General features: G+C 35.4%; 1 protein-coding gene across 2 annotated transcripts in view; it reads right to left on the reverse strand.

Moving 5' to 3' along the window:
* The window catches only part of AGMO (alkylglycerol monooxygenase), a 317403-nt gene that overhangs the window by 36197 nt on the left and 267157 nt on the right, over positions 1-14049 (reverse strand). The window contains exon 13 of one of the 2 annotated variants that reach the window (XM_070509363.1): positions 7273-7374. The exons of the other annotated variant lie outside the window; for it this stretch is intronic. Within the exon in view, the coding sequence (XP_070365464.1) occupies positions 7327-7374 (48 nt within the window). The 3' untranslated portion in view covers positions 7273-7326. Of the gene's footprint in view, positions 1-7272; positions 7375-14049 lie in introns of those variants that run through there. 2 annotated transcript variants of the gene reach the window in all.

Consider the following 14049-nt stretch of genomic DNA (forward strand, 5'->3'; position numbering starts at 1 on the left):
TAAACCTTCACCTGAAACTCAACCATTAACAACCACCTCTGGAAAGGGATTGAAAATATTCCTTTCATCCATTTATTTTTTTAGACCGCAGGTGAATTTATGTTTATCAAATAAATTATAACTTGAATCTTACAATGTGAGACTCATTATTTCCTATCTCAAAGGAAAGGTAGTTGCTTTCTTGCTGTCTCCCAGTACTTTATTCTGTGTGCATGTCTGTCTCTCCCGAGGTTAATGTCATACTTTAAATCTTCTTCATCTTCCTAGCACAGAGAAGAACCAAAAATGCCTTGACTTGTTTATCTGCTGATGCCTTAGTTTGGTTGGACACTGGATTTGTCTGCACTTAAACTATTTTCAAAACACACCACCCATGAAAATAGCTTACATGGAGCCAGTCCTGTGGCTGAGTGGTTAAGTTTGCGCGCTCTGCTTCAGCGGTCCAGGGTTTGCTGGTTCGGATCCTGGGTGAGGACCTGCACAGCCCTCATCAAGCTATGCTCTGGCGGCATCCCACATAGAAGAACCAGAATGACCTACAACTAGGATATACATTTATGTATTGCAGCTTTGGAGAGAAAGAAAAAAAAAAAGATGAAGATTGGCAACAGATGTAGCTCAGGGCCAATGTTCCTCACCAAAAAGCGTAAAAAAAGAAAACAGCTTACAAAACAGCTCTTAGTGAGGCATTTTCTTCTTTAAAATCCATCCATGGCTTTTTTCTCTCACAGCATAAACTCTTCAAGCCTTTGGTATACAGCAAGATTCAGCAAAATTTTTCTGGAAGAGAGGCCAGCCCAGTGGTGCAGTGGTTATGATCACACATTCCACTTCTCGGCGACTCAAGGTTTGCCAGTTCGGATCTCTGGTGTGGACATGGCACCGCGTCACAAAAGCCATGCTGTGGCAGGTGTCCCACATATAAAGTAGAGGAAAATGGGCATGGATGTTAGCTCAGGGCCAGTCTTCCTCATCAAAAAAGGGAAAGATTGGCAGTAGTTACCTCAGAGCTAATCTTCCGCAAAAAAAAAAAATTTCTGGAAGACACCTATAGTAAATATTTTAGGTTTTGCAGGCCACATAGTCTCTGTCACAACCACTCATCCTTGCCATCCTAGTACAAAAGCAGCCACAGACAATCTGTGAACACATAGGAATGGCTATGTTCCCATAAAACTTTATGTACGTTGAAACTTGAATTTCATATAATTTCATGTGCCATAAAATATTATTCTTCTTTTGACTTTTATTCTACTATTTAAACATATAAAAACCATTCTTAGCTTGTGGGCAGTATAAAAACAAAAGGTGGACTGCAGATGCCTGGTTTATAATATAACACTTTCTAAGATCTGGCCCCTGCCTTCTTTTCCAGTCTTATGTTTTCTCATGCTTCACTCTTGCCTATGATTTAGTTATTCTGAACTATTTACCCTTCTCTAAGAATATCATGTTATATGATACAATTTTCCTCTGTCTGGAATGACTTCTCTTTCTTCTATGAATTCTGCAAATCCCTACTCAAAGAGACCGTCCTCTGAGGCTCTCACCTAGACTCTTTGAGCTACTTTATCTGACACTTCTCTTGTAACACCTCACAATGTATAATATACATGTGTATAAACATGGTTCTCATTGTATTAAAATTATTGGTACATTTTCTTTCCCATTGACCTTTTGCTTCGTGAAGAAAAGGACCTTGCTTTATTTGCATTTTCATTCTTAGATTTTTGTCAAATGCATGGAGCATGGCAAATGCACAATGAACAATTGTCCAATGAATGAATAACGAGTGGCAATTAACTCAAATAAAATTTAACTCTTCATCATATCACGTGAGTAACCACCATAAATGTTGAGCTGAGCAGTGTTTCCTCATCTAGCAACTGGTGAATAAGTTTGGGCCAGAGAATCCTATATAAAAGTTCACTTCAAACCTGACTCTCTGCACAGACAACCACCACAATGAATGGAGACTGGTGGTTCCTGTTAGTGTAGCCACAATCAGAAATAAGTTGTTGTTTTTTGTTTTGTTTCTAGAGACTAATTAATTATTGTTTTGGAAAACAGATCCTAAAGAAGAAAACTGGAGACTTAGATTACTATTTCCACCAATATCCAGGACCCTTGGGGACATGCAGATGAAATGCCCAGAAACCACACTAGTGACCTTCTGTTAATTTTACTCTCTTTGGATAGAAGAAGGAAGTAATTCACTGAGGAAAGTAATTTAAAACATTACTTTTTAAAAACAAACTGGTAAACAAGGCAATATTGTGTTTCACAGTGCAAAATTTGCATGATTTTCTTTTTTAGGATAAATTGGGAGATTGTAAAGAATTCCACACCAAAGCTAGCTCATTCTTCTCTGCTCTTTGCTATTCTTTTGGAGAAGATCCCTAGAAACATTGTTATTAGTGGGTGCAGAACCTAAAGAACAACTTCATAACAGCCCTCAAACACCACAAAGAAATATTAGATAAAGAAAAATGAGATTCTACCCTCCACGTCCTGAGCACGAGGGACAAGTATAAGAAATTTAAGTTACACATTGTAAAACATTACCAGTGAAAAATGATTTAAAGACATTGGAGGGATTTCTTAATTGAAGACAGTTATTCTGAAGATTTTAAGGAAAAATCTATCAATGTGGAGTGGGTGGATAATATTCTCTCTAGAAATAATCAAGGGGATTTCTAAGATATGATTTTATAGATCTTGTTTAAAACTACATTTCTATGCTGTTTATAAGTAAGATGTTATTGTGTTTTTCATAAATTTGGAGGGCGATCATATCTTTATTAACAAATTATCAGTGAAGAAAAGGAAGTAAGGTAAGTATGGCAAAAGAAGATGAAAATCCTTATCTTTAACTATCTATATAAGGTGTTAGATGGAAAATGCTGTTCCAAGATCTCTTCTTTGACTTGGATATAAGAATTATGTACAGAGATAATAATCGGTCCCAGGCCTGAAGTGTGCACCTCAAAAGCTGAAAGGGGCAGCCACAGATGATATAATTGTCAGGTGCAACGAAGTGAAAGACAATCAACTAACATGTACATTAGGGATATCTAATTTAAATACCAAGAGATTTAAATTAAATAGTATTGGTCCTTTTATCTACTGAAAGTTGTCCTAATTTAAAATATCAGGGTCTAATTGCTGGTTAGGGGTAAAAAGTTGGCATGGGGCTTTTTAGACACCTCCAATTTTCATACTACTTTCTCTCCCATCACCAACATTCTCTTAAAATTTTTCCAAACACTATGATTACATGAAAACGAAATTGAAGTGCAACCATCACCCATAACCTAAACAAGTAAGAAATAGCCATCTAAGAAGTGGGAAATATGCAGACCCCAGAATAAACAGTGAAGAAAGAGATCTTTATAATTAAGGCAAAGAAAGAGACTTTGAATGCATTTCTTCAATTACTGTTGTGTAAGCAACCTCAAATTTGCCTTTTTAACTCTTGGAACGTCCTGAAAGATTATTTTTCTATGAAGCTCTGTGTCTGCACATATTCACACCAGACAATGGAGAGAGAACAAGGGGAAGTAGCTTCCAGAAGCAGCAACTGAGATCCAGAACATGTGGGTGGAGAAATTGTCTAAAAATGTTGAATGTTCTTTCTTCTTTGGAGGGTCAGGCTTATGTTAGAGGTTTGATACATTTTCACCAAAAAAGATGAAAGTAACATCAAAGAAGGGAAGAAGTTCAGGCAGACCTTCTTTTCCCTATACTGCCCTTGTGTTCTCCTCATTTGTGAAAAGAAATAGGTCTACTTGGTATTTAAGATCTTGTCTACAGTTCCGTGACGAGTCTATAGAGTATATTTGGGTTAGATCTAGAGAAAGAGTTTTCCTTGCAAATAGAATAATTTACGTTTGAAATCTGACCACACAAAACTATTGAATTTGAAGTCTGTTTCGGAAGATGGGGTATGAGAAGGCAGGGAATCTAAAAGATATTCTTCTGTAAGAATAACGTAAAGATGAAAGTTAAGACGAACATTCCTCTTGCAGGTGTAAAATATCCTCAGTTGTTCTTTAAATACTAGTTATATACACATATATTGACCAAGATGGCCCTAAGCTTCCCTCAGCTTGACTAAACTTTCGACAGTCTTCTTCCTGACTCCAGCCCTCAGATCTCCCTCTTCTTAGAGTGGTTACTTTAGAAAACTTACAATTGTAAATTCGTTCACTGCCCCTTTGAGATGTAAATCTCCCAGTTTCTTACCAGTTTTACAACCCAGAAATGTCTTTCCTAGGGAACTGGGAGCCATTCCTTTGAAATGTAATCATTAAGACACTTAGGACCCTACCTCGCAGTCCCTGTGGGAGGGTGGAAGCCTAACTTCAGTAAGTGCCGATTATCAAACGGAGGGCCTAACCACGCTGACCAATCTCCCCACTGACATCCTCAGGTATGTTTCCAGCAGCTCATCCCAGCATTGAAAAACCCTCCCACTTTTTGTTTCAGTGGTATTGAGTTCAGTTTCTCTCCCTTATTACAGTGGTCTTGACGTCTATTACAATATTCTTAAAGTGGTTTCTTGCCATTTTAAGAGTATCTAGAGTAATTTTTCTCTTACAACACACACACGCAAGTGAAAATGACAGGATTTCCCTATGGAAAAAAATTTCTAATTTTACATTCTATTACTATAAATAAATTACATCATACTACATAATACGATAGTAAATTACAAGTATAATTATTTTAACTATAAAATTGTTTAAAATACTTTAGGGCACTTGGTAATTTAATAATATTGATAATTATTATACTAATTTAAATAATATAAAATATTAATAATGATATTAATATTAACAATTTAATAATACACACCCCTACCACTACATGGCAGGTACTGTTTAAAGTCATTCGCATATCTAAATGTATTAACCCACACAATGACTTTATCAAGAAGGTATTATTATCCCCTGTTTTATAGGTGAGGAAATTGAGCACCAGAGGTTGAAAAACTTGGCCAAGTTCATACAGGTGGTAAGTAGCAGAACTGAAATTTGAACTCAAGAAGTCTGGGTTCTAGATCTGTGCCCTTAACATTGTTGTAGGCCAACTCCCCAAATAACATCAACATAATCTGCTTTTTTTAAATTGAAGTATTACTGACATAAAATATCCTATTAGTTTCAGGTGTACATCATAGTGATTTGATATTTATATACATTACAAAATGATCACCATGATAGGTCTATTTGCTGTCATCATACAAAGTTGTTACAATGTAATTGACTATATTCTGTATGCTGTACATTACAGCCCCATGACATTTATTTTATAGCTAAAAGTTTGTACCTCTTAACCCCCTTCACCTATTTTGTCCATCCTCCTAACCTCTCTCCTCTGTGGTAACCATCAGTTTGTTTCCTGTATCCATTTTGTTTCGTTTGTTCATTTATTTTGTTTTTAGATTCCACATTTAAACGAAATCATACAGTATTTGTCTTTCTTTGTCTGACTTATTTCATTTAGCATAACACTTTCTAGATCCCTCGGTATTGTTACAAATGGCAAGATTTCATTCTGTTTTGTAGCTAACTAATATTCCATTGTATACCTGTACCACATCTTCTTTATTCATTCATCTATTGATGGACACTTAGATTGCTTCCATATCTTGGCTATTGTAAATAATGCTGCAATGAACGTAGGGGTGCATATATCTCTTCAAATTAGACCAACACAACCTGTTGATGAGACAAAATTGAGTTTGTTGCTTACTGCCCTAAGGGAGATCACCACCTCCAGAGCTTCAGCAGTGCCTCTGAGGACAGTCAAAGGTCAGAATTTATTGAAAATTGAAACTTTGGTTTAAGGCAGGTCTTATAAACACATGGCTTAATTATGATGGGTAGAGATCCAGATACAACCATCTAGGATTTGTGGAAACAATAAGCTGAAGTTATGTGAGGTAAAAGATTCAAGAATTTAGGGCACAGACTGTCTCGTGATACTTTCTGTTGAAAATGGATCAATCTGAACCTATATGAAATATCAAGCAATTTGCCTGGGCCAAAGTCATACTAATGAAGACAATGGAATAGTAAAGTCACGTGGATGTACATAGTAAGCTGTATGGAGGCCAGGCAATTTGGTCCTCACTGTCCAAGATCAGTTTGGGGGTATATACTTTGGGTTCTCTACATCTTTTGAAAGAACACTACAGCAATTTGTGTTTTTGTTTGAAAGCGGTATGGCTGCTGAATAAATTAACTTTTTTAGGTTGACATTTTAATGTGATTTTCAGAGCACCATTTATGTTAATAAGTCAATCAGGATAATTTGTAAATTAATCAGGGTGTTTTATAAATAACCTAACTTGCAATCATTTAACTCTACGTAGATGAGTGGGCAAATTAACATATTTCGAATACCTTGTTGAATTGAGTAATATTGTTTAATGAACCTCATTGGTTTTTAGCCCTAAAAGCAAACCTTAGAGTTTTGTCTGAGACATGTAAGAACAGGCTGTTTTTCATGTGTACTTCCTCATCCATGCCTTTTGAAACTAACATTTTCCCCTGCAAGTATTTTGGTTTTTTCCTTTTGTTTTAACTCCTTATGAAGCAATAACTGCTGCTGCCAAAAGGAACTTTTTCCTTTTTTGCTGAGGAAGATTTTCCCTGAGTTAACATCTGTTGCCAATCTTCCTTGTTTTTGCTTGAGGAAGATTCGCCGTGAGCTAACATCTGTGCCAATCTTCCTTTATTTTGTATGTGGGTCACCACCACAGCATGGCTGCCAATGAGTAGTGTAGGTCTGTGCCCGGGAACTCAACCCAGGCTGCCCAAGCAGAACATGCCAAACTTAACCACGAGGTCACAGGGCCAGCCCCCTGCCAATAGAAACTTTTAAAAGAGAAAATATGCTTTCTCCTAACAGAAAATCAAACTAGATTAAAGGGATAATATAATGAAATAAAAATCTATTTATCAAATATAGACTAAATGTCAGGGATGCCAGGTCTCTTCATATTAGGGTTTTCATATTTAGCAAATAAAAATACAGAATACTCTGTTAAATTTGAACTTCAGATAAATAATGAATATTTTTAGTATAATTAGTCCCAAATAATATTGGGATATTTATACTATAAATGTTTTAGTTATTTATCTGAAAATTAAATTTAGTTGAACCTTTGTATTTTATCTGAGAACTCTCCTTAGTGGCCAGTCTTCATCTAAGAGTTGAGAGAGGTAAAAGCTAGCTAGGATACATTCTTCTTTCTTACTCAATTCTTCTCTAACAACTTCTGTTCGATGATTTTCTTTGTTCCACTTGGTCTGTCACTTAGGCATAGGTGCAGAGATGGAGGCAGACCCACGATGTCTTTTTATCCTGTAGATAGGTACAACTTAGTCTTTATTAAGATTCAAAAGCAAAATCAACCTGAAAGGAATGTTATATGAAATATATTTACTATCTTCTAATAACTTTTAAGATGACTGTATCTCCCATATTCCATATTTATAATAAATACAGATGCTGTCTGATTAAAAGTATATTCTAAAGAGCAGTTTTTAGAGATCTATGACATTATTAAAGTAAAAGAATACACAAAGAAATACCACCAATTCCTGAGGACTTGAAATATGCTCAGATCCATGGTATAAACTTTAAAACTTTTTAAAAATTTAATTATCACAACATCCATATAATTATTTTTTTTTTCCAAAATGAGAAAAAACATTCAGTGGAGCCAAGCTGCAGTTCTAGTAAATTGCGAAAGCAGAATTCTAACTACATTTTCCTCTGTCTATTAATTGTATTTTGTCCATTACACAGCTGGATCTAGGTTCCAATCAACTTTAATTTACTGCTGTAAATCGTGCCAAAAGAAGGAATAATCTATACCAAGGAATAGAAAAAGTGAATATTCACAGATATAATGTGTTCACTTTGGTCGGACTAGTCTTGGCATCAAGCCACCAGGTTAATATGCAGCAGCCGCATTAAGATTAGGGAAGTCAAAAAGTGAACATTCTTTAGGCAATGACGACCTCCATGGGAGAAGCAAGACTCCCACCTGTTGACTTTGCTCTTCCCTCCCCTCCACCCTAAAAAAGGGAAGACAACTGATATGATGGGTCAAAGATGGAGGCATTTATTGAACTCTCAGAATTTTCTTCTCTTCATCTGTCCACTGGCAGTATCCTCAAAAAGACCATTAGAAAAACCTGTTCATTAAGCAAAACTAAGCTTATTAGATCTACTTCAGGGAGGGGTAAGACCACATAAGAGAAACATAAGAAACTTAGTAGTATCACAGAAGAGGGAAATCAGAGGACAATATTTATAGGCTCTTTTGGCCTGTTCTAGGTGATTTTAAATTGAGTTTGTAAAGGCAGAAGACTATTTGGAATTGGGCAAAGTTCATATGAGATAATACTTTTAGATTGGTGGGTATAGCTTTGGATTGGAAGTGAGACGATGAACAAGTGCTAGTCTTGGTAAATAAGTTATTTTGGTTGGTTTATAGTCTCATCACAAGATTAGATTTTGGACGGATTTTTTTTTTTAGATAGGGAGAAATGGATTCACATTCTGATTATGTCTATAGACCAGTATTTTATTTATGTCATAAGCTTATAGGGATGAAATCAGATATTTGATGTAATATATTTTCTAATCACCATGTTTGGAATAAATTATCATTTAGTAATTGAAAATATCAACAGTCTTAAGGTTAAATGCTGGAGGAAAGAATACAAAAGACTGATGAGGCTATGCTGCTAACTGGTGGTTATAAAGATCCAGTCCCTAGCCTGGGTATACATTAGTTCCAGAGCTGAGAACAGAGAGTTAAATTGATCACTGAACAACTGAGTTAGACACTACATCATATAAAAAAAGTAAAGAATGTCTATGACTAATCAAGAAAACTGAGATTGTATTAGAGAAGGACCCAGAAATTTACATAATTACTACCTTCCCCATTGTGGGGTAAAAAAATTCAGGGGAAAATACATGAGAAGCCAAATATGTACAATATAAAATAAATTATGTGAAATAATGAGCAGAAACTATATCACTTGGCAACTAGATTATCTTAGCTATATTTTAAAAATAAAATGATTTAATTTATTGAATTATAGAAATAAAGTAAATGGTAAGTGTAGAAAATGATAGATGCTACAGTAATATTTTATCAGATTCACTAAGATGGAAGAAAAATTTTAAGCCAGAAAACAAGCATTGTTGCTTGGTAAAATAGGGATTTGGGAAAGAATGTAGGAGCAGCTGAAAGAAATTTCTCATATCACTTCAAAAACCCACTCTGTAATATGGTATTTATAATTTTATATACTCTGAAAAATGTAGATTTAGATGAAAAAGGCTCTTTAGTCTTAATATGCAGAGAATGGTCATATCTCAAGAGATTGCTTTTACAATCCTACTCACCAGATCTAAATCATCGGGAAAGTAATCTTCAAATTAAATCTAAGCAAAGTATCTTTTTTAGAGTTGGGTGGTAAACATTCATCAATGTTTCTTTGTTCTCCTAAGCAGCTACAGCATTATTATTCCCTAGACTACTCTATTATGATGATATCATCTGGAGACCCAGAAGCGCATCTGGTTAAAATTGATGGACCCTCGTTACACAGAAATCCCATGAGGTAGATTTTTTCCCCAGAAGATAGAGCAAAAAGTTAAATCCATCCAGATACAACTGTTTTATTCTCTGTTTGTGACTTGGAAGAATCTCTGTTTTTCTAGTGCTGGCCCATGACCCATAGCTATGGATAGTGTAAACGTCACTTGACACTAAGCTGAGAAGAGTTTGCAGTGACCATGGCTGGAGAGTTTCAAAGAGAGAAGCTACATAGTGATCAGAACATATGCCAATTAAGCTTTAAATTGGAGTTTTAAATATTTTAAGTAGTAATATAAAAGCCATTGAGTTGTTTAGTCAAACAAGGAGATTTTAGCAGTCATCAAATCCCAGAAATCCACCAACTCCATGGATGCATGGTCTATATATTTTTTCCAAAGCATGGAAAATTTCAATCTTACAACAGGCAAAAATGCCCTCAATACCCTCTAAACTACTCATCCAGTTTTGTCTCCTACTATTCTCTTTGTTTATAGTCCTGTCAACAATTTTGATATTTTCTAATCATTCCCTGAATTTCCACTTTCCTGCCTCTGGGCTTTTGACACTCTTTCTATACAGAGTGCTATTTTCCTCCATCACCATATTTTAGGTCACAAATCAAACAAAAACTCATCCTTGAAACATCCCTCAACTCTTTGTAGCTAAAAATAATTTTCCTATTTTGTTCCTTCTTAAAGTTTTTTGCTTGCAACTCCTAGCAAGCCTTGCATAAACAGCAAAATGGTGTATATACAGTAAGTTAGTTATAAGAAAGAAGGAAGTAAATACATACACGTATTTATATTTGTATAAAGAAATAGTGGAAAGGATATACAAGAGACATAAAAAGTGAGAGAGAATAAATGTTCTCAATGTGTACATTTGTCTATCAATTTTATTTTTTGAACAGGTGATTATCTATTCAAAGACATATTCAAATATAACAAAGAACATCTTGTATTACATTCATTTCTTTATGAACATTCTTTCCCTTATTTTCTGGTAAGTTCTCCTAGAATAGGGACCACACATTGTTCATCTTTTTCGCCCCCTACCTGATTTTGTATAGTGTATGCATTAAAGGCACTGCACAAACCCCTGCCCCCTAACTTGCCCCATTAGGGTATAATCTGAAACAAAAACTAATAAAAATCAACACAAAAAAGCAATCTTCCCATTTTGTAGAAGTAATAGTTTGCACTATTAATGTATTGATGATGAGACCAGAACTTCTTTCCTATCTTAATCAAACACAATAAAATAGTCACTAATTGTTAAAGAGATGAAAATATAACTAATTTTAATTGGTTTACTATCTTAAAAAGAATAACATATACCACTGTTAGCCTATAAAAAAGGCACCTTAAAAACCACACATCTATGGTCAGTTAACGTTCAACAAAGGAGCCAAGAACATACAATGGATAAAGGACAGTCTCTTCAATAAATGATGCTGGGAAAACTGGACAGCTACATGCAAAAGAATGAAAGTAGAGTATTATCTTGCAACATACACAAAAATTAACCCCAAGTGGATTAAAGACTTGAATGTAAGACCTGAAACCATAAAAATCCTAGAGGGAATCATAGGCAGTACACCTTTTGGTATCAATCTTAGCAGCACCTTTTTGATACCATGTCTACTCAGGAAAGACAAACAAAATAAAAAATTAACAAATGGGACTACATCAGACTAAAAATCTTCTGCAAGGCAAAGGAAACCATGGACAAAACAAAAACACAACCCACCAACTGGGAGGAAATATTTGCAGATCATATATCTGACAAGGAGATAATTTCCAAAATATATAAAGAACTCATCCTACTCAAGGACCAAAAAACAAACAACTTCATCAAAAAATGGGCAGAGTATCCAAACAGACATTTCTCCAAAGAAGATATACTGGTGGCCAAAAGACACATGAAAAGATGTTCAAAATCCCTAATTATTAGGGAAGCAAATGAAAACTACAATGAGCTATCACCTTCTACCTGTTAGAATGGCTATAATTACCAAGACAAAAAATAACAAATGTTGGAGAGGATGTGGGGAAAAGGGAACCCCGATACACTGCTAGTGAGAATGCAAACTGGTGCAGCCACTATGGAAAACATGATGGAGATTTCTCAAAAAATTAAAAATGGAAATACCATAGATCCAGCTATCCTGTTACTGGGCATTTTTCCAAAGAACTTGAAATCAACAATCCAAAGTGATTTATGCACCACTATGTTCATTGTGGCATTGTTCACAATAGCCAAGATGTGAAAGCAACCCAAGTGCCCACCAACTGACGAATGGATAAATAAGATGTGGTATATATATACAACGAAATACTACTCAGCCATAAAAAAGGCAAAATTGTACCATTTGCAACAACATGACAGACCTTGAGGGTATGCTGCTAAGCTAAATAAGCCAGACAGAGAAACACAAATACTGCATGATTTCACTCATATGTGGAAGATCAACGAACACATGGATAAAGAGAACAGAATAGTGGTTACCAGAAGGGAACAGGGCAGGGGATAAGCAAAAGGGATAAAGGGGCACATATGAATGGTGATAGATAAAAATTAGACTACTGGTGGTGAGCATGATGCAGTCTATACAGAAATTGGCAAATAATGACATCCGGCCAAAATTACCCAATGTTATAAACCTTTAAGATTTCAATAAAATAATTGAAAAAATGGCATTTTAGAATCCAGAAAACTAAAAATAAAGGTTACTCTGTGGATTGTAAGGGTAACAACGTCAACAGCAGATGATTTGAGTATTCCAGATAAAATGGAAGTTCTAGCTTTCTAGTAGATGAGGTATTGTATGTGACACATTCCACTACAAATCCTTCATTTCCTTTTACTTTACTACAATAAAAGATGTCCTCCCACTCAACTAATCTCCAAGTCCACCAGATTCCAAGTGTCTCACCACTTATCTTTTTTCTCTCAGGTCTAGGATTTAAGAATATACCTTTCTCTCCCCTTTGACCTGGGGAAACATTAAGTATAGTTTAAATTAGAGCCTGGGCTAGACTAATTGACTGAAAAGGAGTCTGAGATTTGCAGCCTTCTAAATAAGCCCTAGATTCCTAATTAGCTCAACAGGGAACAAAATAGCATTCCGCCTTCCTTTCTTCTTCTGATCCTCCCCCAACTTGGCAAGACAATTTGCAACCCATGAGGCTCAGTAAAAATAAATCACCATCACAGAGGTATAGCGCACCATAAATATTCAAAACCTAGAATCACAAACCAACGAATTGGAAAAGTTTCATGTATATGTCCTGAGTGCCCAGAGTTATGGACCATTTTCCCTACCAAAAAGGAGGAAAATGCCACAATGATTACTCATGGCAATTTAACCAACTCTATTTTTAGTTAATTAAGAATATTATTTAACTGTTGAGCAAAAGTCTCATTTTCCAATCCAGAAATAACATAAATGCTTGTGTTTTCTCCATAGGATTAGTACAGAAACCAGAGCTCAAAGGAATGATGGAGGAAGAGAAGGGAATCCCCAAAGCATTAAATAATAGGTCTGCATCTTATAGATCATGATCCCCAGACAATCAGACACTACATAAATGTTTCCATTGTTCATTTCCTTTATTGCAGATACAATGAAACTGTCCAACATGATTAAGAGATGTCTTAGCACACAAAATAGAGGCATTTTCCTAGAATACATCATTGAAAGCATTTTTTTAAAGCTGATTAAATGGCTCATCTGTTTCATCACAAGCCCTCACTTACTAAAGATAAAGAAATCATGCAATAATTCAAACTGTATTTTTAGGGATTAAGTTTTATGCCAAAATGATTACATATTCCAGCAATAGCTCTCTAAGGATGCTGGTTTTACAAAATAGCTTCCAGTGGTTATGATAGATAAGCATTTCCAAACGAAATATGCTGCATTTGGTACTCAGTAGAAATTTGTTTAACCAAGGAATAAATTTGCTTCTGTGGGAGTAAATGTCACCTGCTGTTAATTAAAAGAGCGCCCTAAAATATGTTTTATATATTGACTTTTTGGGGGAACAACTACTAATGGAATCCTGTTTCTGATATTCCTTGGTAGACTGTTTAAAATGATCAGTTAATAGATGACGGCTTAAAGTTTCTTCACTCTCCACAAATTACGCTGCCTTCTTTTCCAACATAAGCTATCAAGTAGGGCTCTGTCAAATGCTTCAAGCCTCTTCTCTCCACCAAGAAGATATATGCTATATGTGTTTTTATATATTATATATTTTATATTTTTACTGTCTTATCTCTACTTTCCATGGCAAAGAGAACTCCAGATGATGGGTCCTCTCCTGTGCTCTAAAACCAATATCCAATTCCTCTTCTAGATGTGTCACCAGGGTTCCCTGGTCATCTTGTAGTCCTTACCTTTTGCGACTTGT

This window comes from Equus asinus, chromosome 1 (genome assembly GCF_041296235.1).
Source record: "Equus asinus isolate D_3611 breed Donkey chromosome 1, EquAss-T2T_v2, whole genome shotgun sequence".
Classification (NCBI taxonomy): domain Eukaryota; kingdom Metazoa; phylum Chordata; class Mammalia; order Perissodactyla; family Equidae; genus Equus; species Equus asinus.